Raw genomic sequence first — 27,964 nt, forward strand, 5'->3', positions numbered from 1 at the left:
ATAATCTTTTAAGCCCTCCTGCTTTTGATTGCTTTGGATTTGAAAGATGAGTGACTTACTGAGGAGAAAGTAGTGGGTGTCCGGAGCTGTGGGGTGCTGAATAAGAGGGGAGGTGATGCTGTGCCTTCATAGTGCTTGGATATGATGTTGGCTTGATTCCCACAGGCAAGGTATATATCATGACTGAATGATGACAGTGGCTTTTAAGCTCAAGAGAGAATATCCACATTGAGATTCTTAATTTATAGCTTGAAAAGAGGTTTTAGGGGTTTCCTCCTACAGTAGGAAAGTATTCATAGCTTCCCATGAGATCTATGGGGGCATGCTGGCTCTAGCATGAAACTTTACAAATAATTGTTGCTCTTTTTTTTTTTCTTCGAGGTAGGGTTAGGGTTTCACTCTAGCCCAGGCTAACCTGGAATTTACTGTGCAGTCTCAGGGTGGCTTAGAACTCACAGCAATCCTACCTCTGCCTCACAAGTGCTGGGATTAAAGGTGTGTGCTACCACACCTGGCTGCTCAAGTTCTTTTTAAAAATATTTTTTTAATTTATTTTTAAGGAGAGAAAAAGAGAAAATAGGCACACTAGGGCCTCTATTTACTGCAAAACAATTTTATACACATGTCCCATTTTGTGTACCCAGTTTTATGTGGGTACTGGGGAATTGAACCTGGGTCGTTAGGCTTTGTAGGCAAGTGCCTTAACTCCTGACCCATCTCTCCAGCCCCTTGCTCAGAGTTTTTAAGAGACCTTCTTTTAAGAAAATATTTTTATGTATTTATTAGAGAGAAAAAGAGAGAATAGGTGTGCCAGGGCCTCCAGTCAGTGCAAACGAACTCTAGATACATGTACCACCATGTGCATCTGGCTTACATGGGTCCTGTGGAATTAAACCTGGGTCCCTAGGCTTCACAGGCAAGCACCTTAACTGCTAAGTCATCTCTCTAGCTCTCAGATTCTTCAATAAATGAATGCAACTCTTAACTGATTCTCTTTGGCACCTTTGGCTTCTTGTCTGCAGACCTTACTGGAGAATTCCTCATGAATGGACTCTGATATGATTGCTCTTGTCTGTGAGTATTGTGAGTTCTTTTTTTAATATTTTATTTTTATTTAGTTATTTATTGGGGGGGAGGATATGTGCACTCTAGGGCCGCTAGCCATTGAAGAGGAACTACAGATGCATGTGCTACCATGTGCATCTATCTGGCTTACATGGATTCTGGGGGATTTGAACCCTGGGTCCTTATGCTCCATGGGCAAGCATCTTAACTGCTAAGCCATCTCTTAAGCCCTATTGTGAGTTCTGAACCCAAGTGTAGGTTCCAACAGCTTTGGAAGGAGGATATAAAACAGCAATTCAAAGGTAAATAGTGATTTATCATATTGAATTAGTGAACTTTGTCAGATGGAAGCATGTTCTGTAACATGGTTGGTGGGGTTGATAGTAAAGAACATCTTTTTAGTGAGGGAGTATGGGGCAGGAGTAGAGTGACACCCCAGAAAGATGGAGTATAGTCATTGTCCACTGGAAAGTTGGGACCAAATATATACTCTGACATTATTCTAAGTTTCTTCCATATTTTCCTATACAGAAAGGGAGGCAATTGGGGTCAACTGGTACCTTATGGGTATAAGTTTCATCCTCATGTAGTCCCAGCTGTTGTCAGTAATATTATTTATACTCTTCTAACCCTAGGCCTATTTGCTCTAAAAATATGAAGGAACATAAATAGTTCAAGGGCATTTAAAGACTTATATAATAATTAATATGCCTAGTTTTGTGATTTGTCATATACTGTGAGCAAATTATGAAACAAAATTGACATAAATTGTTTGAGAAAATCATGGATTACTTGGCTTTGTAAAAAATACTTGGTACTCTTTTAAGTAATACCATTTCCCATAGTTGGGTTCTGTGACCCCTACATTTACAGAGATAGGTCTCAGTTTACCTAGTGTGCCTGGAATTGTGAGTGCTGAGGTCAGAGGCATATGGCACCAGGACTAAGGGGCTAGAGGGAAGCTTGGAAACCACTTGTGAAGGTGCCTTTTCTGTAAGGAGATAACCTACATGTGTAGAATAATTTAGGAGCTGTGCTAGTTAAGGTTTTTCAGAGAAAAAGAAGCAGTAGGATGTTTTTGAATGTCTACAGTGAGATTTGCCAAGTGCTGGCCCAAACACTGATGGAGGTTGAAAGCCCCATAACCTGCTGTTTGTAGGCAGTAGAACCAGGACAGTGGGGTTTGAAGGCCTAAGAATCTCAGACCCATGATGTGCATTCCATAGTGGCTCTGAGAGCTGAACCTGAAATGTCCGTGAAAAAAGGAGAAGGTGGACATTCTTGCACAGTAGTCAAGCAAGCACTAGTCTAATCTTTCTTTCTCCTTCTTTGTCCTATTCAGAACCTAAGTAGATTGAGTGTGCCCACCACTGTGGGGATGGCATTTATGTAATTTGTGGATTGATGTATTAATCTCTTCTAGAAACTTCTCATGAGGTCTTACCTGCTATCTGGGTACCCTGAGGCATGGCAGCAGTGGGAAGTCAGAGTCACATTGGTAGGCAGGAAGCAGTAAGCATAGTAATTGGGGCTGGGTTCAAGGCCTACTCCCAGAGACCTACTTCCTGTAGTGAGGCTCTCCTCTTGAAGGTTCCACAACCTACCAAACTTTGCCACTTGGCTGGGGACCAAGTATTCAAACACATGAGCCAGTGGGGGACATTTCACAGTCAAGCTACAACTCTCCACCACTGGTCCCCATAGGATCTATAGCCATCTTACATTGCTAAATGTATTTATTCTAACTTTAGAAGTCCCCATAGTCTTTAACAATTCCAGCACTGTTCACAAGAGACTGTGAGCCCTGTAAAATTAAAACACAAGTTAAATATTTCCAATATATATACTAGGATTGCAGGCGTGAACCACCACACCCAGCTTTATGCAGTGCTGGAGTTTGAACCCAGGCCTTCATACATGTTTCACAAGCACTCTTCTGAGCTATATGCCCAGCCCTATTATTGCGCCTTTTGACATATAATGTCTGATCAATTATAGTAATGGGTAACCAGCTCTGGCTTGTAGCCCTGGGCTCCTGGCATGCACTTTTGTACACTTTCATCATAACAGCATCTACTTAAATAGGCAGCTTAAAAATAAACCTCTCCTCATTCTAATCAGAATAGTTAAAATTTTAACTGATATCAAATTAACATTTCAAAAATTGTTTTCTTATCTGTGATTATCAAAATATACTAAACTGTAAATAGTAAAAAAAAAAAAAAAAAAAAAAAAAGTATGTTGTCCTGCCTTATTCTGAAAAGGGTCCACAGAGGAAGGGTGTTACTTTTTTTTTTTTTTCAGTTTCCTTAGTATATATGATATTGTTGTTTGTCTTTCTTTTAAGATATATAAAATCTGAACTGAATTAAAGATGAGTTCATGTTTCTATACAAAATGACCAGTCTGGGAACAAATATTTATTATGCCAGTCTTGACTGCATGGTTAAGTTTCACAAAAGCATATGATCATGTTTTATTCAGTTAAATCATAAGAAATTACCAATATTTTATTGATTCTGACCTACAGAATGTCAGTTTTGTAAGTGTTTCCTAAATGAGGAAAATAGAGACCATTGAGAAGTCCATGTTTCTGTTCTGAAAGTCTGTGTAACAGGAGTGTCAGCTATATGAGACTTCCATGTAAGACTTCTACAAAAGGAAGGTCTTTTAAAATTTCTGCTATTTATTTGAGAGGGAGAAGAGGAGAGGGTGAAGGAGAGCATGGGTGCTCCAGGGCCTCCTGCCAGTGAACTTCAGATGCATGCAACTTTGTGAATCTTCCTTTATGTTAGTACTAGAGGAAATGCTTTGCAAGCAAGCACCTTTAGTGCCTGAGCCATCTCTCCACTCTAACAGGAAGGCCTTATTTAATTCAGCTCAGTGGCATTGTTGATCTTTTCTCTAGTGTCAGAGTTGACCTGACATGAAAGTGACAGGCTGTTGAGGAGCCCCTAAGCTCTGATCTCTTCCTTCAACCTGCTCCCTGTGCCTACCGTTGCTGGAGAGAGGAGCTCATTTTGTCCCTTGTCACTGGAGTGCTCAGGAGACAGATGATAACATGTGAAAATCTATAGATGTGTGGTTGTGAGTGGGTTTGGAATACATTTGGCTTGTGAATGTTAGGTCAGCCTGTGTATGAGAAGCATATCCTGGGGATCTTTGAGGTGAGCACACAACCTGCCTCTTCTTTGTCTTTGATGTCCACTGGAGCTGGTCTTGGGAATGAAAATGATTGCCTTTGTTGATATTCGAGAGGGTTTTATACAAATTCTTAAAGCACTAATAAGATGCTTTTCTTGTATTGCACGTACTGCAGCAATAAAGACATCACTTTAGGCATCACTGTGCAGCATTTAAGAATGGTAAAGACTTAACAACTGGATTCTGGCTTGCTGGCTGATGCTGGCTTTGCAGGTATCCTTGGGTCTTCCTTTGTATGATGTGCCCCCTCCTGGCTTGCACCCTCATGCTTACTCATTAGGCTTGAGTCTTGTTAATTTTCTAGATTGTTCCTTCCTCATGATGATTTTCTTCATTGGACAAATTTAAGGCTGGTCAGAGTTGAATGCTCCAGTTCAAGGTTGTCTCCTGTCAGTCTATGTGTGTCATATATCTAGGGCAGGGTGTTGAGCAGCTCTTACAGAATCACATATAAGCCGGTGTTGTGTCCAGTGTTTGCTGATGTGCTAGAGATCAGGGGCTTCTGTGAGCTCACATATAGCTATTTGCCAACGTGGCTGTGTTTCCATTTTAGGAACAGGCTCTGAGATCCACAGTTCTATCCATATTCTTCAGATCTGCTGGCATTGGTCACAGACTGTTACTAACATCAACATCTGAAATGGCACAGGAGGCAGTTCAAACTTTCTGTAAACTTGTCCAGTAGCTGGATTTCTCTGTACTTACACCCCCAGCTTCTGGTTTTCACATTTCCTGTTTTGGTGAAGCTGGGGCATCATGGGCCTTGCTTCTCTTTATAGGCGCCTTTGCTTTCTGAGGCCAGTTCCTGCTCTACCTCATCAGTCATTGTGAATGTGTGTCTCAGGTGCAGCATTTCCAGGGAACTCTAGAGTAACCAGAGTTCAGGCAGTACAAATGATTGTGGTATCTTGGGATAGTCAGTCTGCTACTTCTGTCATTTGACATTAAAGCTTAAGGGTGGGACTAGGGAGATGCCTACACTGGTTTGCAAAACCTGATGGCCTGGGTTTAGTTCCCTAGCTACCTAAATAAAGCCAGACTCAACAAATGGTACAAGTGCCTGGCATTCTGCTTGCAGTGGCAAGAGTTCCTGGCATGCTCATATTTTCTTTTTCTCTTACACACATAAATAATAAACAAACAAATAAACACAAATTTTAAAAGCCCAGGAGTGTTACCAATAGCAGATAAATAATATAATATCACTTGATTTTGGAAAGGTTGGGATTTGAATCTCAACTGTGCTGTCCAGTCACTGTGTGGTCTTTTCAAAATCCACCATCATTTTGAACAGCAGTTGTCTTAAGTCTAAAATGGAGACAGTATCATCTACCTTTCACTCATACTGTAGAGAACTGAGGTTGTGAGGTTGGGGAGATGGCTCAGTCAGTAAAGCATTGCACATTGCAGTGCAAGTGTGAGGATCCCTAATACCCATGTGAAGACCGGGCAGGTATGGTGGCCTATTTGTAATCTCAGAGCTCAGGCCGCAGAGATAGGAACCTCAGGACAAGCTGGCTAGCTAGACTAGCTGAATTGGCAAGCTCTGGGTTTACATAAGAGATCCTGTCTCAATAAATGATTTGGAGATGCCTGACATTGACCTCTGGCCTTCACTTACATGTGTGCACACATGTACATCCATACTCCTGAAAATACATACACACAGGCACACACAATTACATGCAAAAAATTATAAGAATTAGGATTGTCTTATCAAGAAGTAGCACATATAGTTAGAATTCCAGTATAACTTCTCTAGTCCCCCAGTCCCCTTATCAAACTTTAATCACTTGTACATAGCGTGTGGCAGATAATGTTAGAGGTTTCACATGGCATTGTGGGATATCTATTACATGCTTCTTTGTATTAGTTACTTAACTTGTGACATAGAATTTGACAAAAGCAACTAAAAGAGGGAAGAGTTTATTTTAATTCACAGTTTGAGATGATGCAGTTGCCTCATGGTAGGGAAGTCATGATTGCAGAAGTGTGAAGTAGTCACAGTGTTTTTGTGGTCAGGAAGCAAACAGAATAATGTTAGTGTTCACCTAACTTTCCCTCTTTGATTCTGTTCAGAATCACAGCCCATGGGATGGTGCTGTTTTCATTTAGGGTGGGTCTTTCCTGTTCAGTAAAACCTCTCTGGAAATACCAGAAAAGTAACTCTTAGAGTTGTGTCTGTTAGACAATTCCATATACCCTCAGGTTGACAATCAAAGTTAACCATTGTACCTTTCATGTACATGTTTTGGATGGAAATGCTGATAGAACCTAGATGAGAGGGCTGTTGTTGAGGGAATAAGAGTTGCTTATAAAGGTACTGCATGTAGTATTTTTTTTCTATGTCCATTTCTGGTATGTTTTTCTTATAAAAAACAAGAAGTGTAAATTATGTTACAATATGCTTTTAGCCTCATTGTCACCAGGTTGTATAGAATATTGGGGATTTTTTTGAGACTACTTTGTTAAGTAGAGTGTGATAATTAATTGAATGAAGAAACAGTGAGCAAGCCTTAAATTCATTAGCACTGATTGCTGAGAGGACAGTTGTTTGTTGTGATTGGAGTCACTAATAAATACAGTGTGTTAAATCTCTATAGAGGGATTTTAATTTTAGAAGCCCTTTAACTTTAGCAGAAAGTAGACTCTGTTATACCTATTTATTCTATCCCTGAGAAAGTATGCCAGATTGCCCTGGTGAGTTTTAAGAACTATAATGGAATTTTCCTATCAGATTTTACTGTCTGATGGTAAAATCAATAAGGAACAAAGTGTAGTACAATAAGTAGGTCCTGTCATAGGATTGTATTTTGTCAGTGCTTGCTGTGTTTAGGCAGTGTTATGAACACTGTATCACTGCTACCTCCTTTAACCCCTCTAATCCTATGGGGAAACTAAGTAAGAAATACCAGAACACAGAGAGGTGAAGAACTTGCCAAGGGTGTCTAGGGTCCAGCTAGGATTAGAGTTACTTTCATCTATGTCTCTTCCCTCCAACAATAAAGGGCACTCTGAGGAGGGGCTCCTGACCTGGCCCCCAAAAGTTAGGGGTTAGGGTAGCCTGGTATGTATAAGGAGGTGGTCTTGTACTAAATCTGAGAGATGTGGTAGGGCACAGGGGTGGTATTCTTGTTAGCAGAGCAGAAACAGCACAGTTTGGAACTTTCTGAAGAGAGAGGGCAGGTGCATTCTGAGGGAATACCTAAGGAGCAGGGGTAATGTAGCATGCTGGCTGGAGGCTGAAATACCTGAGAGAATAACTTAAAGGTTTATTGTGTGTTAAGATTCTGGCACCCTTGACCCAAGATCTGGGACCGATTTGTTTTTGGCCTTCTGAAGGGATGGTGGGAGATACATGGTAGAACAAACTACTCACACAAGAACCAGGAAGTGAAGAAGAGAGCCAGGGTTCCCACAGTCCCTTTTTCAAACATGTCACCAGTAATCTAAGGCCTACTAGGTTCCATGAGCTTGGAATAGAGCCACCCTTTTAAGAAGCAAGCTCGAAGCACATGGGCTTTTGTGGGACATTCAACATTCAAACTGTAGTAGGTGGCAAGGATTAATTCTATAAATAGCCAGTCATTTCATATAATTAAAATAGTGCCTGGAAAATAGCATAACACATTCTGTTCTCCCAGGCAGACATATTTCTAGTCACACTGGAAATACAAGTCTTTGGGATTTGAGGGTAAGACATTTAAGTCTCTAGGCTAAAGCTGAGCTCTCTCCATAAAGATGAAATACCCAGAAAGAGTTAGAGGAGAGGGCGGGATCGGAACTTAATGAACCAGAACCACAACTCAACTTTACTATATGCTCTTACAATTTTACATGATTCATAGACAGAAATTTACTAGCTGTTCTTGCCTCTAATTTGTGATTGTAACAAACTTAATTGGAGTTATTTTGAAGCTGCCAATGAACAATTGGGGGAAAAGCTTCAAATTTTATAAAAACTTCATGTGTAGTTGTTTTGCTTCCCCCCAGATGTATTTCTAAACATTGTTTATAATTGTATCTTTTAAACCACAGAGTTAGTGATTCCCATTTCAAAAACAGCTGTACTAGATGAACTCTGTCCAGTTAGTTCCCTTAATACTTATAATTTATACCTTGACCTCTAGTTTGTGTGATTTTCACTGTGTTTTATTATGTGAATTTGCCATAACACTCATTTTTAAATATTGTTGGACATTTGGATTATTTGGGGAATGTGTGTCCATTCACATTTAACATGAATTCTGCATTGTTTCCCCACCACCTGAAAAAGGAAATGAACAAGTGTTATTCACCCTTCAGAAATTATCTGGTGGTTCTGTCAAGAAAAGATATAGATTTTAAAAGAAGGTGTGAGATTGGCTTATAAACTATTTAAGTAATGAGAAATTGCGTGCATATTTGATAAATGATAACATAATTTTTAGTGACAACCTGAACAGAATTCATGTTTGAAGTGTGGATGTTTGAAGTGACTTAAGAACTGATGCTTCATCCAACTTGGGCCCCACCAGTTGAAGATGATTTTGCTGTGTTCTGATGAGGACAGGGGAGGGAGGCATTCTGAGGTGCAGAAACCAAATGTAATTAGCTGCAGGTTGGGGCTGCTCTTTGACCCTGTTCTGGATGGGGTGAATTTCCTCCTAGCCCCTTGAGCTGTGTATGTGAGGATGGTATAACCTGCATCTCCTCTGGTGCATGTTGGGTCAGTGCAGATGTGGAGGCCTTGTGAGAGAGGGGCAGACAGCAGAGACTGATGTGGGACAGGTGTACCCCAAAGTTCCAAGAGCCCATGAGCACTTAGTTCCAAGAGGAGTGGAATTTCTGAAAGGTGGTGTCTTCACATTAAGAAGCCCTGACAGTGGATGCAGATAAGGAGCAGAAGTGTTGCTGTTATGCCCTGTTCTCGGCACCCCCAGTGACCACCAAGGAGAACCAAACACGTATGCAAGGGCAAGGAGCTTTATTTTGGGCTTAAGCTTGGTCTCTTGACTTCACCAATGCAGTGGGTCCATACAAGAGCCCCTAGCATCAGGGGGCAGGTTTTTTTTTTTTTTATTATAGGGATTTGAAAAAAGAAGTAGGGAATGGGTAGATGATTGGTTGATTTCTTAGGACATTGGTGGCAAGGTTGGCTGGGAGGGAGCTAGGTAACTAAGCAACCTCTGTTGTGATTGGCTAAACAAGCAGCGATAACATTTGCTGTATTTTGATTTGCCTAGACAGGGAGGTAGGAGGGATAAATCTCTTAATTGGCTGGGGCTGGGAGGAAGGAGGGACAAGTCTTTGACAAGTCTCCGGTGTCCTGAGCAGGGGCCAGGGCAGCTTCCCCTTTGTTCCTTTGTTTAAGCTGAAACTTGTCATTTAGGCCTACTGAGGACTCTGAAGCCTGTCATGGGGTCCATCTGGTTCCTGAGTCCTTCATTGCTTTTTTTTTTTTTTTTTTTTTTTTGAGATAGGGTTTTGCTCTAGCTGACCTGAAATTCATTAAATTCTCAATGTAATCTCAGGGTGGCCTTGAACTCACAGACCCTACTACCTGTGCCTCCCAAGTTCTGGGATTAAAGGTGTGTGCCGCCCCACATTGCCTAAAATTTTTCTAAGATTAATTAGTTTTGTATTTAGTGAATACAGTTAAGTTGGTACCATTGTTAGGGTGTCTGAGAAGCACACAGTATCTGCACTTTTATGTTCCCAGGGAGGAGGAAAGGCCCTATGCCCAAGTGAGAGTTTGCTCCCTTTACAAGGCTTCTGAGAACTGTTTAGTGGAGAGCTTCAAAGGGAGCTTGCAGGATCAGCACATGTGAATTTCTTCCCCTTTGGCCAAGGTATAGCCATTGTGAAAAGCCAGTCATACCTATGTTAAATTCACTGGATATAGTTCTCTTGCTGTTGACAGTTGAATCCTTTCAAGAATGCAAGTGTGTTGTTATTGGACACAATACCTGGCATGTTTAAAGCACTGGTTTGGAAATCACATTACCTTAATGTATTCCTGAAAAGTAAAGACCTCAGGTTAAATTAAGGAGCAGTCTTTGCTAGCTCAAAAAATTTTATGAGTGTGCTTCAGACCACTTTAGACATTAGGGAATATATCTAGAAATGGTATATGCACTAATTTATTGGGACACACGTTGTGGTGGTTTGAATAGAAAAGATGACCCCCAATATATCCAGTTGTTTGTTTGTAGTTTGCATCTGCAGCCACCTGGCTGGAGGCAGTAACACTGAGTGGATCTTAAGGTGTGGTGGTGGGTTTCAGATTTCAATCTAAAGATATGCAAAGTGTGCCTAGCTGGAGTTCCTGAAGTGTGCTGTGGCTTTTGACCTTTTGGCTTGCACTTCTCTTTCTCCACTTGATCCTGTGAAGGCAGGCCAGCTTCTTCCATTTATGGAACTTCCCCTGGATCTGTAGGCTTCAATAAATATAACTTCCTCCATAACTGTGCCTGGTCTGGAAGTTCATCTCAATGAACCTGAAGCTGTCTGCTACACACATGAAAGTTTCTATGGTGGCTCTTTTAAAGGGACAACACTTTGAATAATTACACATCATTATATATTTGTTGTAACAGTTGGTTACAATCAGTAAACAAATGTTCCTGCCTTGTGTGGGTTTACTTACTATGTTCAGAGCTTCACTTTTCACTGTTTGTAATGGTGGAAGTAAAGAGAATCAAAGCAAACCAAAATTTGACAATAATGGGTGCATGTTGATGTATGTATATTAAGATGGGGGTCTATTTCCCCTCTAATAAACATATCATGAGAGTACTGTAAAGATGTTGACTCTTATTCGGTAGAGGCATTGGATTCCTCTGTTTTTAATTTGATTTTTTGGTATTCTGACTGCAAGGGAATGAAATATAGAAAACCATGTACATTTCATGGGGTGTGTGTTACATAAGAACATAATATAGCCTTGTTTCTGTTTCTTAAGAGGCTTTAAACCAGATGTAAATGAGTCAGAACTAGTGTGTGTCCTGCTGATGATTGACCAGATGTTGAAGGAGCAATTCTGTTCTAAAAGGATTAATAGCAAAGTTAACTTTCTGGGTTAGGAGGGGTAGGAGGGCTTTACCACCCAAGACCAGGAGTGTCAAGTAATTCTAGTCTTCTCAGGGTGAGGTAGCCAAGAGCAAGTTGATTGGAAGAATTTGTACATTGAGTTTTGATTGATCAACTTGGGCAGTGCAGTGTTTGAAGCTTGATATATATATTTGTCCACAGTGCTGTAGTTAGTACTTTTACCTACTTGTATTGTTCTTGCTTTCACATTGGAATCCTCAGCATTATGAACTCTGTAGCCTTCATATTATAGCACCCAAGTCATTAAATGACTTTTCTTCTTTTTTTGTGTGTGTACAAGAATATACTTTAGACACTAAGAATAGGTTCATATTTTCAGCATTGAAGTTCTGTAGAAAGGTACTATTAGCTCAGGTGGGTCATATAGACTCCTTGAATGTAGTCATAAGTGCCTTCTCCCCCTCTTTGGGAATTGATGTATTTTGTTGAGGCATTGGTATAAGGATGTAGGAAGGTTTGCCAAGAAATAAAAACATCAACCAAAATATATGGGATCCATTAAGGAGACACTATATTTCTAAATTGTTACAAAATGCACCTGTAATTCATAATTTTTTTTCTTCTAGAATCTTTTTAGAGAACAGGAAGCTTATATAAAAGCTTACTTTCAAACACATACACACATGCACACACACAATCATTTTACACAGCAGTAATAATTTTAGGAAAGGCAGTGTGAAGTACTTTTTGAAAAAGCAGATTTTGTAATACAGGCTGTGTTGGTTTTTCGTCTTTGTTGTGGTGCTCTGGTGACTCAGTTCCATAAACACTAGGAGATGGAGCAGTGCCTTCAGAGGGTGTATAATGATGTGGGTCTGGAGCACCAGTTAAACCCATGTCTGAACTTACAGGAGACCTGCACTGCGATGAGCTGCCTCAGTCCAGTTTGTGGATGTGCTGCTAGGGAGGGAGGTATATAGGTACTTGGGGCAACGGCTCTGGGTACTGGCCTACATTTTCCCAGTAGTCTTTAAAGCCATCAACTTGGGTGCTAAAAAGCAGTGAGACACACTTTCTTGGCAGAGGGTAGGTTTTTCATGCTCATAATTTTTTTAAAAATATTGCTTGGATTTATCTTCTTGGGAGGATTTTTTTTTTTTTTTTTGGTGGGGGGGAGTATGGACATTCTGATAGAAGGGCATTACCAAAGATTCTTTTGAAGGACCTAAGATGTAGGCATCTGTTTCTTACAGTGATAATTCTATTAGAATTCTCCCTGATGATTTTATCCCAACACCCTTTCTTACCCAAAGCAAGCATTAGCAAAAGCTTGTTAGGGTTGCAGAGCCTTGGGTCCCACTTGGGACCATCAGCAGTCTTCAATGGCTGAGGCAGCTGCTGACTTAATGTTGAGCTTTGAGCAACACTGTTCCAAATTTTCCAACTGAGTTCTGGTCCTTAGTCCATTTTCATCCCTTGGCAGTAGTGTAGGAATGGGGTCACAGGGCGGCAGCTCAATAGGAAGGTGTTTCTCCAAAGCAGGAGTCAATGAGCATCTTAAAGATGGTTTGGATTGTTGATTTCTTTTAAATGGAGTTCTTAGTTTATTTTTTCCTCTGTGTGTATTGTATACATGCATGTATGTGTATTGTGAAGGTGCATGTGTGTGCACACAGATGTATGTAGGTCAGAGAACAATCTTGGGTATTTTTCCTTTAGATAACATCCACCTTTTTTTTTTTTTTTTTTTCCAAGGTAGGGTCTCACTGTAGCCCAAGTTGACCTGGAATTCACTATGTAGTCTCAGGATGGCCTTGATCTCATGGCAATCCTCCTACCTCTGCCTCCTGAGTGCTGGGATTAAAGGTGTGCACCACCGCACCTGGCCCAGCCACCTTTTTGCGACAGGGTCTCTCATTAACTTGGAGCTACCAAGTAGGTCACGTTGGTTGTCCAATAAGCCAAAGGAATCATCCTGGTTCCACATCCCCAGTGTTGGGATTATAGGCACATGCCACTATGCTTGGCTTTTTATATGGATATTGAAGGGGGTTGAAAGCAGGTCCTTATGTTTATAAGACAAGCACTTGACCCACAAAGCTATTTCTCCAGGTGTTTAGTTTAGTTCTTACCTTTCATTTATTTTTATTTTTTGTTTTGGTAAATGCTCCTGTGGATTTCATGTAATAACAATGGGATTCAGTCTAGTGCACAGGTGAGTTAGGTGTTGTCCATACATGCTGTCCTCTTTCAATCCCATGAGGAAGTTACTCCCATTTCTCTGATGAGGAGCTTAAACTATAGAAAGTTAAGGAGTAATATCTTACTGTTGATAGAGACTTTGATGATCTGACTTTAGAATTTGTTCTCTTAATCCAATGCATCTCCTATGGGTAGTTCCTTGCTTTAAAGCAGCATTTTATAATGGTAAAACAAGACAATTAATTGTTTTACTCTTGGCTTCATGGGTACAGAACATTCCTGTGCTCTAATCTCATCCTGTTTTATTGAAAGGCAATTCAGAGATGTGACTTTATAACATAGTATAGACCTTCTGTTTAGCTTTGTAAAACCTTGCTGTATATTTGTTATTTTTTTAACCCCATTTAAAAGACTTAGTATCTCTTAATTCCATTTCTGTCTTACATATTTTGAGATCTAAGTAGAAATTTAGAAAGACCGGATTGGAGAAAGGCTCAGCACAAAGGCAGAAAGCCTTATGACCTTGATCTTACTTTACTCTAGCAGATATGCTTAGTAGCATATCTGATTTAGGAGTTAGTAGGGCTATTTCTTTCAGAATGCCACTGCCTTTTATCCTGTTATTTGAGTCTTTTTTGGGAGCAAAGTTTCTTTGTGGCCTATGGGACCCCTGAAGAGGTTTATCTAACTGAACAAATTATCTTTCCCTTTTATAGCACAGTTAGAAATATTTTGTGCAAGGCAAAGAAATAAAGCACCTTATTTCACATTTTGAAATGATAATTTAATAACGCATTAATTCTATACTGTGCTTAAGTGATAAAAGTTTAAGATTTAAAGGTTTATCATGTTTGGGTCATTCAACTAGTTGTATTAATAGTTTAAATCCCTGTCATTTATTTTGCCACATGCCTCATTTTGGGATGGTACTCTTCCCATGGTATACCATGGAGAAGTGCGGACCTTTGTTTTTTAAATTTATTTTTGCTTATTTGTTTATTTGAAAATGAGAGGGGGTGGGGAGGCAGATAGAGAAAGAATGGGTGCACCAGAGTCTTCAGCCACTGCAAATGAACTCTAGATGCATGCGCCCCCTTGTGTATCTGGCTAACGTGGGTCCTGGGGAATCGAGCCTTGAACTGGGGTCCTTAGGCTTCATAGGCAAGCACTTAACCGCTTAGCTATCTCTCCAGTCCAGAAGTGTTTACCTTTGAAGCCCCTCATCAGGTAGGCCACAAGCCTGAGTGCCTGCAGGGTTTTCTGTTCAGATGCCCTTTGTTTCTTTCTTGTTCCTTATTGACTTATCTGAGCTCTGCAATTTCTTTTGGATCAGCTAGTATGGACTGCTTCATCTGTGTTTGCAGTATATACTTTGGGAGGAAGTAGATACTTAAAAAAATAAGAAAGTGAGAAATGACTGTTATGACTGTATTGGTAACCATCCAGCCTTCTTGGAGGTAGAAGGCTAATGCCCATGACTGATTGATAGGTAACTATGTGGGATTAATACTAAGACTACAAAGGTTTGAGTCTTATAAAGATGTAATTCTATACTGTGTTAGCCATCTTTCAGCAGAGTGGGTTTCCTTGTGGATACCACAGTCTGCTATAAGTCAGTATGGCTATCAGCTTGGGATCCATAAGTGGTAGTTTACAATGCATTTGACAATAATCATAACCTTGCATACCTCCAGGCGGGGGGAGTTGTTAGTAATTTATCTTTATTGACTAGGTTGGTTGACTACCCAAAGTCACCAGGTTCTTGGCAGCCTCTAGTGTTTCTGGCCCTTGCAGAAATGTATGGGCACCTGACTGGGTATGGAGTTAGAGGTTGTGATGATTCTTTTCCTAGTACCCAAAGCATGAAATTACTTTTTGAGACAGGATTTTATTCTGTAGCCTAGGCTGGGTTGTCTGATACTCTGTAGGCACAGGCTGCCTTGAACTTAGAATAGTCCTCCTGTCTCAGCCTCCTGGGTGATTGGTTTACAGGTGTGTGCCACCAAACCTGGATTTACCCTTCTTTGTAATAAGTGTTGTTGTTTGATCTGAAAATGTTCCAAAATGCTCCTGGGTTAAAGGTCTGGCTACAGCTGATGGGTTTTGGAGAGGTGATTAGATCATGAACATGTTAATTTCATTAGTGGAGCAATATATTGATGAATGCTGTATTAGGTAAGGCCTTGTGAAAGGAAGTTGGTCACTGGGTGGGGGCCTGCTTTTAAAAGGAATTGAGTATGTCAGGACCCATCCTCCATCTTTCCTTCTCTCCTCCACCCTTCTTATTTGATTTCCTACCTCCTTTCTGGCTACCATGAGGTGAGCAGCTCTATTATACCTCCATAAAACCTCTATTATGCTTCCATGAAACCTTTTCCTCCTTTTTGTCCTGCCTCACCACACCCATAGTGGATCCAGTGGACATGGCTGAGACCTGAAACCATGAGCCCAAATAACTTTTTTTCCACATTTTTCTTCTCAGGTAATTTATCACAGTGACAAAATACCCGAGAAGAAACTAGTTAACACAGGAAACATATAGAGAAGAAACTAGGTAACACAAGAAACATACTTCAGTTTGCATTTGGGATCCTGTTTCAACCCTATTAATTTCAGTTTTCTGCTATTCAGTACTCGAATGAATTGTGCAAACCCAGTAAGAGAAATCAGAGTGGAGAGTGGAACACTTCATTCCCTCCACACTGCAAGCAAGATTATTGTTGTTTCTGACTTTTCTTGCTTTTTGCCATATCATGCATCACAAGGTGAAGCACACTACCTTTTATTTTCTTTTTGTTAAGAATTAATGCTGTGTTCTTGCTTCCCTTTCGACTTTGTGGGTGAGTGTGGGTGAGAAGGGGCTAATGCATCAGACATGTGCCTTGCCTGGTTGCTAGGTGACCCACAGAGACCTGCTCTGCAGTGCTGGCTGCCTCCCAGCTCCCTACATCTTGTCCTGAACTGACAAATAACCTACCATCTTTTGGAAGAGGACAGCTGTAAAGGAGGGAGGCATTTGATTCAGACTTTCCTCCTTCCACTTGGATGCTGGGGCCATTATGTAGCCTCAACAATTATAGACACAATCTTTTGTGTATTGCATATCATGCCCTCCCACCAAAGGCAGCATTACTTTTAGAGGTTGGGAAATGTAACTTAACTCATCTTCAATTTTAAGTGTATTATTAAATTTTAATGTTTAAATTGATGGATGTATTTTATGGTTTTTATTTGATTTCTCTCTCAATTGATCCCCCCCCATCTTTTAAGAGATGAAGTATTTTAAGGAGAAAGCTAGACACAACCTCCATTCCAGAGGATCGAAGTGACTTCTGAAAGCTTTTCCTATATGCAATAAAATAATCAAGGGAGCATTATTTTAGTTAGGCCTGTCAACATGAAGTACCTGTGACTCCTAAGTAAAGACAAAGTCCTAGCCCCAGTAGAGACACTCAGTGCTTTTGCTCATCTCACTTGATGAGAATGGGAGAGCATCTGGAGTTTCAGATATGAAGCAGTTCTTATCCTCTCTTCAAGTGGCTCCTCCAGGCCCCATTTAGATGGAAAATATTATGCCACCTTGTCGTTCAGCACCCTGGGCTCCTTCTCAGAGGACTTGTAACACCCCATCCTTCTCTGATTTTAGTCTTCATTGTCAGACTCTGGGTTGTGGCTGTGATCACTTGTTATCCATACTTGCATTCCAGGGTGCAACACTAGGAGTGCTTGTGTGTAGGGTTGGGGGGAGGACCTGTTGGTGCATAGTGTTGGGCCTAAGCTGATTCACATGAAAATGAACCATGAGTGATTCTTGTTCTTGGCTTAGAGGCCATGAAACCCTATACCTTGTAGTGTCACTATCTTCCTCACACCCCAAAGTTACGAGGCACAACACTGACCCATGCCAACCATTTCTGCTTCACTCATCAATGGGGAGCAGATGTACTAAGATTGGAACACTACTTGGTATAAGCTAAGTTGTGTTGACTTAAGAAACGGTATTTGAGTAGAAGCAGTAGACAGGCAGATGTCTGAGTACAGATCCTGAAAAGGCAAAGAACTAGGCCTTTACCTGGTGATGGTGGTACTGTGGGGAGGTGGAGGGCAGGGAAGGAAGTCATTTTTATTTATTTTTTAATGCTTACAGATTCTTCCACAGGGACATTGGGGATGGTGTGCTGTTGCTCTGTACTGTCCAGAAAAGATTGGGATGGGGTGGAGGCTTCTTTATTCATTGCTGCTTGTGCTGGGCTTTCTGTGGGACTTCTTGCTACCCTGATAGCCCTATGAGATGGTAGTCTCAGGATGGTGGTGTTACTTCATCCCATCTCAGGACATAAAGGACAAATATTGTGGTCAGTAAAGAAGCAGTTTCTCTTTATCATGGTTTGGTTTCAGAAGGTGCATGGAGTCCTATCCATCAAAGTGATCCCAAGTCCACCAAAAATCTAGGGTAGAGAATTTACCATCAGAATATTCAGCACTGTTTTGAAATACTGGTAGGAGGCTGCTTAATGTTTTTTTCTAAATTTTTGTTTGTTTGTTTGTTTTTGTTTTTGTTTGAGAGACAGGGTCTCGCTTTAGCCCTAGCTGACCTGGGATTCCCTCTGTAGTCCAAACTGGCCTTGACCTCACCATGACTCCTACCTTAGTCTCCTGAGTGCTAGGATTATGGGCATGAACCTTCATGCCCAACTGCATAGATTTTTTGATTCATTAAGTATATATTTCTTTCAAAATAAGAGGATCTCATGACTGAGATGGGTTCTGTTGGAGCATATTCTACTTTACTTTTTAAAAAATACATTTATTTGACAGAGAGAGAGGGAGGGAGGGAGGGAGGAAGGGGGAGAGGGGGAGAGAGAGAGAGAGAGAGAGAGAGAGAGAGAGGAAGGAGGAGGAAGAGGAGGAGCGGAGAAGGTGGCAGCAGTGGCAATGGTGTTGGCAGACAGACAGAATGGGTTGCACCAGGGCCTCCTGATGCTGTAAGCGAACTCCAGAGGCATGCACCACTTTGTGCATCTGGCTTTCCATGGGTATGGGGGCATTGAACCTGGGCCATCAGCCTTTGCAACCAAGTGCCTTTAGCTGCTGAGCCATCTCCCTGATTTCTTTGTTTAATAAAGTTTCTAGAACTGGAAATGGGGTTTAGGGAGGGGAGTGTACCTTTCATAGTGATTATCTAACAGGTTCCTTGATAGGGTTTTAAAATTAGTGCAAAGGGCCAGGTTATATGATATTGCATATCAATCTGTAGATTTTTGTCTATTATTATATTATATATATATTATATTATTATAATATTATATTATAATATACTATAATATATTATAATATTATAATATTAATATATTATATTATTATATCTGTGGGACACAGTTAACCAACCCATTAGACCATTAGTCTCTCAAATGTCTACACATAATTTCTTGAATGTTCTATGAGTTCTAGTTGGCACCTATTGGTACTTCATTAATAGCCTAAGCACATTTTTTAGAAACACATTTCATGTAGCTGAGGATGACCTTAAACTTCTGATCCTTCTGAGTGCTGAGATTTTGGGTGTTTGCCACCATGCCTAATTTATGTGGTGCTCAGGATCAAACCAGAGTTTTCATGCACATTAGGCAATACTCTTCCAATTGGGCTGTGCCCCCAGCATCCTTACCTACTTTTTTTTTTTTTTTTTTTTTTTGGTTTTTCGAGGTAGGGTCTCACTCTGGCCCAGGCTGACCTGGAATTCACCATGTAGTCTCAGGGTGGCCCCGAACTCATGGTGATCCTCCTACCTCTGCATTCCGAGTGCTGGGATGAAAGGCATGCGCCACCATGCCCGGCTCCTTACTTACATTTTTTTAGTAAGCATGTATGTGTATGTATATATGTATATGTTTGGATGTATGTGTAAGGAGGATACCAGGTACTCTCCTGTATCACTCTTCCATCTTACTTCCCTGACATGCAGCTCAATATTGTTTGGTGAGACTAGCTGACTAGTGAGCCCCATTGATTTGCCTGTCTCTGTCTTCTTCAGAACAGGAGTTGTAGGTACACATGGCCATGTCTAGCTTTTTATGTGGTTGATTAAGCAGCCAATGGTCTCTGGTGCAGCAGCTCTGTTAGCAGTCACTGACACCAGAGGGATATGGACACAGCTCTGGGTGTGTGAGGGGAATGGTGGAAGAGTGAAGAAAAGAAAGAAATTGTGTGCCCAATAATTTCTTCTGTAGATGTCTTTGTGTTGAGTCATTGCAGACAAATCCTAATTTTTCCCCTTTCAATTTGGAGTATATGTAGAAAAAATAGATTTGTGGCAATGATTTTACATTAGTGTTTGGTGCAGTGCCTCTATTCTGATAAAGCATGGTACACTTAGGCTAAACAGAAAAGAGATGTCCACTACTGATTCTGTAAGCACAGCTTCTGCATGATTAAAGTAGGTAGATTCACTATGTAATCTCAGGGTGACCTTGAACTCACAGTGATCCTCCTGCCTCATCTCTCCAATTGCTGGGATTACAAGAATGAGCCATCACACCCAGGTCTTTTTCATTTTTAATTATCCAAAAGAAAAAATCAATATTCTAATGAAATGTAAGTAGTAAAAGATAGTTTAAAGATATTTTATTTACCATTGTACTTCTTTAATCCCAACACTCAGGAGGCAGAGGTAGGAAGATTGCCATGAGTTCAAGGCCACCGGGAGACTACATAGTGAATTCCAGATCAGCCTGGGCTACAGTGAGACTACCTAGAAAAAAAAGAATATTGTTTGTGTGAGAGATAGAGAAAGAGATAGCAAGAGAGAGAAGGAGTGCACCAGGACCTCTAGCCACTGTAAATGAACTTGACACATGTGCCACTTTGTATATCTGTCTTATGTGGGTTCTGGGGATGTAAGCCTGAATCCTTAGGCTTTTCAAGCAAGAGCTTTAACTACTAAGCCATCTCTCTAGCCCCAAAGATAATTTTTTAAAATTTTATTTTATTTACAGGTAGAGAAAGAGGGGGCAGAAGGGAAAGGGGAGAGGGAATAGGCACGCAAAGGCTCTAGCCACTGCAAACAGATTCCAGATGCATGCGCCGTTGTGCATCTGGCTTTATGTGGGTCCTGGGGAATCAAGCCCTGTTCATTAAGCTTTGCAGGCCTTAACCACTGAGTCATCTCTCCAGTCCTAAAAGATAATTTTGTTTCATTGTGTCTTTCTTTTATATAAAGACTCAGTAGCTATATTAAAGATGGGTTTTGTTTTTCTCTGAATTTCACCTTGGAGAACAACCACCAGAAAGTTTGTAGCCAAAACCATCCAGTGCTGTTAGTTCCCATTACAATTGTCCCCTGAGGCCCCTCTGTTACTTCCTTATTATAGCAGAACTGGATTGTGCAAAGATGTGTATTCATTCAGCTGATGGCAAGTTCAGACCTGAGATTGCTCTTCATGATTCATTAAGCATATGGGATTAATAATTTAAGATAATGTTTTTGGCTGGTATCTTTATTAGAGAATATTATTTTTCCCCTTTGTTCTTCAAATTAAAACTTACTTTGTGATAAAAGGCAGTTTGTAAATTCATTTCAGGAGGGTTTTTCATAGCTCTATTTTTCATTCATCATTTCATTACTTATCAGGGTTAATTCTGAAAGATTTTTCATCTTTTTTGCATATATATGTTGTATGTTTTTGTATATGTGGAACACGTGTGTGGATGCACATGCATGTAGAAGTTGGAGTTCAATATGGAAGTCTTCCTTAGTCACTCTTCCTCTTATTCTTTGAGAGCTTACTCATTAGGCTAGGCTATCTGGCCATTGAACCCCAGGGATTCCTCACCTCTGCCCCTGGAAGGCTGGAACCACAGTTTTGTACTACCATGGCTGGCATTTATGTGGGTTGTAGGGATCTGAACCATGGCCAGTCTCATGCTTGCATGGTATGAACTTACCTACTAGAAACATCTTTGTAGTCCAAGATTTGATATCTTTCTGATTTTATTATCTAGATTACTTTTAAAATATAAAGAAATAATTTTTATGAAGGTGGTTGATAGTCTGATACAATGTAAAGACTGTGGCAGAAGCAGACATGTTAACTGCTTGAAGGATAGGTGAGAAGGGTTTCCAATCCTTTACCTCTTTACTTGCCAACCCTTGCCCATGGGCATTTTCCTATACCCTGTGCAGGCTGTGGTTGTCTAGGCTTTAAGATGTGTGGAGTGACCTTCATTTCATGGGACCGTACTGGAATCTAAGTTGCTAAGTGTGTTGGTTCAGTTATTGCAGGTGACATAGATAGGGGATGGATGGGGGAGTTTGAAAGACCTACTCGCTGTGCAGTATTGATATGAGAATGATTTAATTTTGATTTACAAAGTAAGATCAGCTGCTTTGGTCATTCCCAGATCAGTGATAGGTGTGCATGCTGCAGCAGGTATGGCAGATCCTGCAGGGTAGCCATGGACAGAAGAATCTGCATCACTGATTTCTACCACTAATTCAAATGCCAGGGGCTTGTGACATTTTACATTCATGTCTGGGTAGACAAGTATCCTTTTTATCTATTGCCCCTAGAAATGTCAAAATACTGGCTTTTCTTTTTTGATAGTTAGGCCATGTATTTTTGTTGTTGTTGTTTATTTATTTATTTATTTGAGAGCAACAGACAGTGAGAAAGGCAGATAGAGAGACAGAATGGGCACGCCAGGGCCTCCAGCCACTGCAAATGAACTCCAGATGCATGTGCCCCCTTGTGCATCTGGCTAACTGGGTCCTGGGGAGCCTTGACCTGGGGTCCTGAGGCTTCACAGGCAAGCACTTAACCGCTAAGCCATCTCTCCAGCCATTGTCTTTTTGGTAGTAGTATATCCCTCCACCTTGCATTACTTCTGCTTTTTTTCTCCAGGGGACAATGTGGGCCCTTGTGACATGGTTGGAGGGTCCCAAAACCGTGGAAGAAATTTATAGGCTCAGCCAAGCTTATGAGAGGTCAGAAGATGTGGAGACCAATGTGACAAGCTTCTCAACCTTGGGTTGTGATCACAGTTCTACTTCAAAGATATGGCTTCCCTGGGTGTTTAATATTATTGGAGTAAACACCTCTTACCTCTTCATGTGGCTATAACATGATGAGAAACTAGAGTGGGGGAAATGCAGAAGTTATAGTTGAGTAGATAGTTTCTTGGTGTGTGTATGCCTGTGCATATATGTCTCTAGGCTACAACATGCCAACTTGCCATTGACTTGTGAATGAACAAAGCAGCTGACACTGTGTTAAAATTACCCTGATGCTGGTGCCTATCCTCTGACTTGTCTTTATCTATGCCACCCGAGGTGGGGACAGTACCCTGAACTCCCCAGCTGTCTCAGCTTCATCACTTGGTTCTCTTCATCCCTGAAATAAGTTGCAGTATACAACTGGGATGTGTGCCGGTGTGTTCTTTGTGCATGTGACATATTTGAGGGATTGTAGGGAATATGTATATATACCTGTGGCTATCACAGGTGGAATTTCTGTGTACATGTGTGTGTAAGAGCCCCCTGAAACATTAAAAGTTTGCTGAGACATTAAAGCCACCATGTAGGTGACTCTCTATCTGGCCACCAAAGCTTTGATCTTTTAAGGTCCCCTATGTCAGGTTGGCTGATTTTTCTCCTCTGTCTCCTGCTTTTTCCCATACCTTCTCCAGACATAGCTGTCCTCACTTCTCTGCATTTTGGTCTGTTATATGTATGTTTTATGAGACAGGGTATCACTAGGTATCCCAGGTTGGTATTGAATTTGTAGAAGTTGACTCAGCCACCAGAATGCTAGGATTATAGGTGTCTGCCACCATGCCTTGCTTAGGTCATTAAAAAAAATGATAGGAAGTAACGTGTGTTGGTGCACGCCTTTAATCCCAGCACTCGGGAGGCAGAGGTAGGAGGATTGCCGTGAGTTCAAGGCCACCCTGAGACTCCATAGTGAACTTCAGGTCAGCCTAGGCTAGAGTGAGACCCTACCTCGAAAAGCCAATTCCCCCCCCCCCCAGTATGATAGGGCTGGAGAGATGGCTTAGTGGTTAAGGCACTTGCCTGCACGGCCTAAAGACTCATGTTCAACTCTCCAGGTCCCATGTAAGCCAGACACACAGTGACACAGGCACGCAAGGTTGCACGCAAGGCATATGACTCTGGAGTTCTACTGCAGTGGCTGGAGGCCCTGGTGTGCCAGTTCTCTCTTTCTCCCACCCCTCATGAAGAAAAAGACCAGTCTGTTGGGCTTATCTCAAAAAAGAAATGATTGACTGATTGATTGTAGTATCTCCTGCAGCCCAGACTGGCTTCAAACTCACTGGGTAGTTAATGATGGCCTTCGGTTTATCATCCTCTTACATTGGGGTTAGTGCATTCCACAACCCCCTGTTATATGTGCTGAAACCAAGACTTTGTGCATGTTAGCCAAGCATCCTACCAACCTTGATTGAAGACTTGGAGACCTGGGGTGAAATACCATCCCCAGGAGAAGGTGCTGTGTATGACCATTTCCTTAGGTGGCCTCTGTGATAGCCTTCCCCATGGGGACCAGAGCTCAGTGTCTAGCAGCAGGACCTGTCTGAGGCTTCTGATCTATTGCCTTCTGTGCCCGGTGCAGCCTTGTCCCTCCCTGGAGACTTTGGGGAGGCATCACACAGGAAACACACTGCCATTTCCTCCAGAACTTCCCAGTACAGGAGGCTTCTGCTATCTCTGGTAGATGGGGGCAGTGGGTGTCCCTGCCATGGGGCCCCTGCCATCCAGGAGAGTGAATCTGGGAAGTAGGAGAGTGGAGTAGAACACAAAGCACAGAATACTTTTTTGCTAGACTGGGAAGCTCTGTATTCTGGCCTTCATGGTTTCCTCTAAGAGAAATCAAGCATTGAGTTTCTGTTTAGGAAATAAGTCCTGGTGGAATTCGTTGGTCATTTGGGCATTGTGCATGTATTTTTATGGCTAGAGCTGGGTATGTTTGAAGACCTGTGTCTTGTGGAGAGGTAAGAAAGGTCTAGTTGGATACACCCTTTGCCTTCAGTGAGCTGACAATTCTGATGTGATAGTGTGTCATGCTGCAAGAGAGACTGAAAGACCACAGATGCCTGGGCAGGAAGTGCCATTTTACTCATCCTGGAGAAGTTCTCTAAACTAAATGTACCTATTATTTAGGCTTCCAAGAGTCAGATTTCCCCCCATATTGCTGAGGCAAATTTAAATTTGTTCTCAATATCTGATTAACATCCCCAGCTGAAGGCGGCATGTCTGAGTGCAAGTCAGATTACAGACCCCCGGATTATTTGGACTCTAACTTCCAAAAAATAGCACGCACACACACCCCAAAGCCAAATCTCAGGTAATGATGTTCCTGTTTACTCAAACATTTCAAAAGGTATGTGAAACAGGGCTGTGTTTTTCTTTTGGAGATAATCATAACTTTCCTTTGTTTTTTTTGGGAAAATGCCTATTGAACTGGGCAGGGCTCCTATCTTTTTCAATGCATGTCTGAACAGTTGATATTTGTTGACAGCTATGTGGGTGTGTAGTCTATAGGGGGATTTGAAAGCAGTTGCAACACCAGTGAAGCATGGTGTGTTGGTTACATCTCTTTAGAAGGGAGTCCTTTCCTCTTTTTCAGATTAGCAATTACTGAGGTGACAGATTGTAGCCTAGCCAGCCCTGACCCAGAACCTTAGACTTCACCCTTCAGCTCCTCTACATTGTGTGTCTTCTCAACCCTGATTTCCTTTGGTGTTGGAGTGGGAAATTCCAAGAATGGTGCTGTGCTTGGTTCTTAGAGCAGTTGGATCTGGTTGTGACCATGGACCTTGAAAGTGTTTGTCTGCGTGTGTGTATACATGTACTTCCCAGTATTATGTAGCTTGGCAAATTTATGCTGTAAATGAAATATTCTGCATCAGTTGTTTTCTCCTAATCATCATGAGATTGACAAATAGTAGAACTTTGTTCCCTTTATTGACTGGCTGACTGTAGGCCAGACAATAGACTGTTTTAATGCATTTAAGCTCAATCTTGAGAGAAGTCCACAGAAGTAGGAAGTAGACAATGTTGCCCCTCTTTGCTTACATAGAAAGAAAAGTTTAGGGGGAAACCTATAAATTAGTCCAAGACCACCCAGCTGAGTAGTGGTCCAGCTGGGCCCCATCCTTGTTCTCTGTACCATATGCTTTCAGCCTCTGAGCTGCACTTCTGCCTAATTTCCTATGAATTGTGTGTGTGTGTAAACCAAAATTCAAAGTAGTTAATATTGACTAGGGCACTTGCCATTTAAGGGACTGACGTTATAAACTTTTTGTAAAGTGTCCTTCTGTAGCACAGTTGCCTTTCATCTTTTCTGTACATATCAAACATGCCCTTGGTAATAATTCATTCAATGTAAATTTTCTTCATTATTATTCCTACATAGATACTGTACAAATGCTACTAATAATGAATGAAGCCTTCTGTATTCTTGTGTACTTAGACAATGCTGTTAAACCCTAGAAATTAATATAGTGGAATCTAGGTTCTGTTACCTAGCCTTAACCTGTGAATCAAGCAGATCATTAATTAGTGTGTGTGTGATTACATTCATGACACTTGGATACTTTCCAAGTGAACAAAGGTGCTTGCCTTAGTTTAGTATGAGTGAGTGATGAGTGCATCAAAGGTCTTTTGGGTGGGAAGAAGATGGTTTGAGAAGACTCAATTGAGTGTAGCAATAAATAATTCGTTAAATTAAGAACAGGAGACATCTTGGGATTTGCTCAGCTGTCATAAAAATTTTATTAAATGTAAATATTAAATAATTTTCTCTGAGTCAGCATTTTCCTCTGGAGTTAGCAAAGGCTGCATTCTTCCTCTGGAAGTCTTGGATGTGCTTTTTGTCAGTGTTGGGTAGGGTCTCCAGTGTGAAAGCTGCTGTGGCTCTTGGTTCACTTCTTTCCTGCTGTGCTCCTTTTTATGCACTTGGTTATCCTACAAGTAATAACACTCTTATCTGGGGTGTTTCTTTCTGTGCTCGGTTATCCTACACGTAATAAGGATGCCTTGCCCTCCATTGCAGATAGTCACTAGATAACACTGAGAACATGATGACTGCATGGGAAGACAGCCAGATTCTCTAGGCTCTTGGCGCAAATAGCAAATTGCTCCCTAGGGGAGGGGGTGCTCAGCTTTCATTCTGCTTTGTGTTGTGTGGGTTCTTTGTGAATCTGAAAGTGCAAAAGGCATCTAGAGGAAGTACTTGACTTCTCAGGAGACAATAGTGTTTGCATATACACTTTGAGTACAAATGTTCTTTATTACCATTAGCATATTTAACATGGCTGAAGTGTTCATTAGAAAATAAGAATATGGATTTCCTTTTTAACATATTTGGGAGGAGTAACAGTTGTCAAATTGTTCCATAAATCTATAAGTTTTTCTAGTGGTACTGTTTGTGAAAACATGGTAGCTGACAATGTCAACAAATGCCTTCTGAATATATGTAATGAAATTGTCTAGTGTATGTTTATGTGTACTTATGTTTATCCTTAGTGCAGAGAATTGAATTGACCATGGCCTTGAACATGCTAGGAGAGCACTCATTGCTATATTATAACCGTGGTCCTAAGCTATATTTATGAAGGAAAATTACATTTTTTTCTTGAAAAATGATGCTCAGCATATTCCAGAAAATTTTATTTGAAAGTGATACCCTCCTTGTGTTATTTCCAGACTAAACCATAGGAACTTATGTAGGTAATTACTTCTTGTTTGCTTGAGACAGGTTCTTGCTATGTAGCAAAGGCTAGCCTTGAGCTGGTGGCAGTCTTTCTGCTTCAGCCTTCCAAGCAGAATGAACTTTAACTTCTGGTTTATATGATTACCTTCTAGTAACTAGACACTCAGAAATTCTGAAGAGCATTCATAAATCTCCATGTTCTGACAGATTTTGGTTTCATGTTCTTGAAAACAAGAAGTCAGCTGTATGGCTATGTGAATGATTACTGAAAGCTAAACTAGAAATGTGTTTTTCCTGATTTTTCATATAATTCTATAGTTTCCTGTGGCTTCTTTCTGCTACAGTAAATCGCTCTTTGCTCTTTTCGATGAGATCCTGAAGATTGAATCTAGACCCTTGTGCATGTCGGGAAAGTGAAATACAGCTAAACTGCACTCCTAACTCTGCTTTCATTTTTTTATATTGAAGCTGTGTTTTTACAAAAATGATTTTCAGATTTTATTTGAACAAGATTTGTGTTCCAAGGGGATCCCTGGGGTCAGAGAACTCTTCCCTCAGATGTCCCTCATACCACATAAGCTGCCAGTGGCCGTGTTTCACTGTGTTATGTGTGAGCATGTGTATATCAGTGGTAGAGGATGACTTGAGGATTCTGGTTCTTGAGGGACTATGCTGCTGGTAAGTTTACACCTAGGCTTCATTTAAAACAGTCAAATGAGGGAGATGTAGGA

The 27,964-nt window shown here is 41.0% G+C and overlaps 1 protein-coding gene across 3 annotated transcripts in view; it reads left to right on the forward strand.

Moving 5' to 3' along the window:
- Dip2c (disco interacting protein 2 homolog C) overlaps window positions 1–27,964 on the forward strand; it is a 470,240-nt gene that overhangs the window by 133,107 nt on the left and 309,169 nt on the right. Inside the window, exon 1 of one of the 3 annotated variants that reach the window (XM_045151606.1) lies at window positions 1,018–1,074. The exons of the other annotated variants lie outside the window; for them this stretch is intronic. Coding sequence (XP_045007541.1) covers window positions 1,047–1,074 — 28 coding nt within the window. The 5' untranslated portion in view covers window positions 1,018–1,046. Of the gene's footprint in view, window positions 1–1,017; window positions 1,075–27,964 lie in introns of those variants that run through there. 3 annotated transcript variants of the gene reach the window in all.

This window comes from Jaculus jaculus, chromosome 6 (assembly GCF_020740685.1).
Source record: "Jaculus jaculus isolate mJacJac1 chromosome 6, mJacJac1.mat.Y.cur, whole genome shotgun sequence".
NCBI classification, from domain to species: Eukaryota; Metazoa; Chordata; class Mammalia; order Rodentia; family Dipodidae; genus Jaculus; species Jaculus jaculus.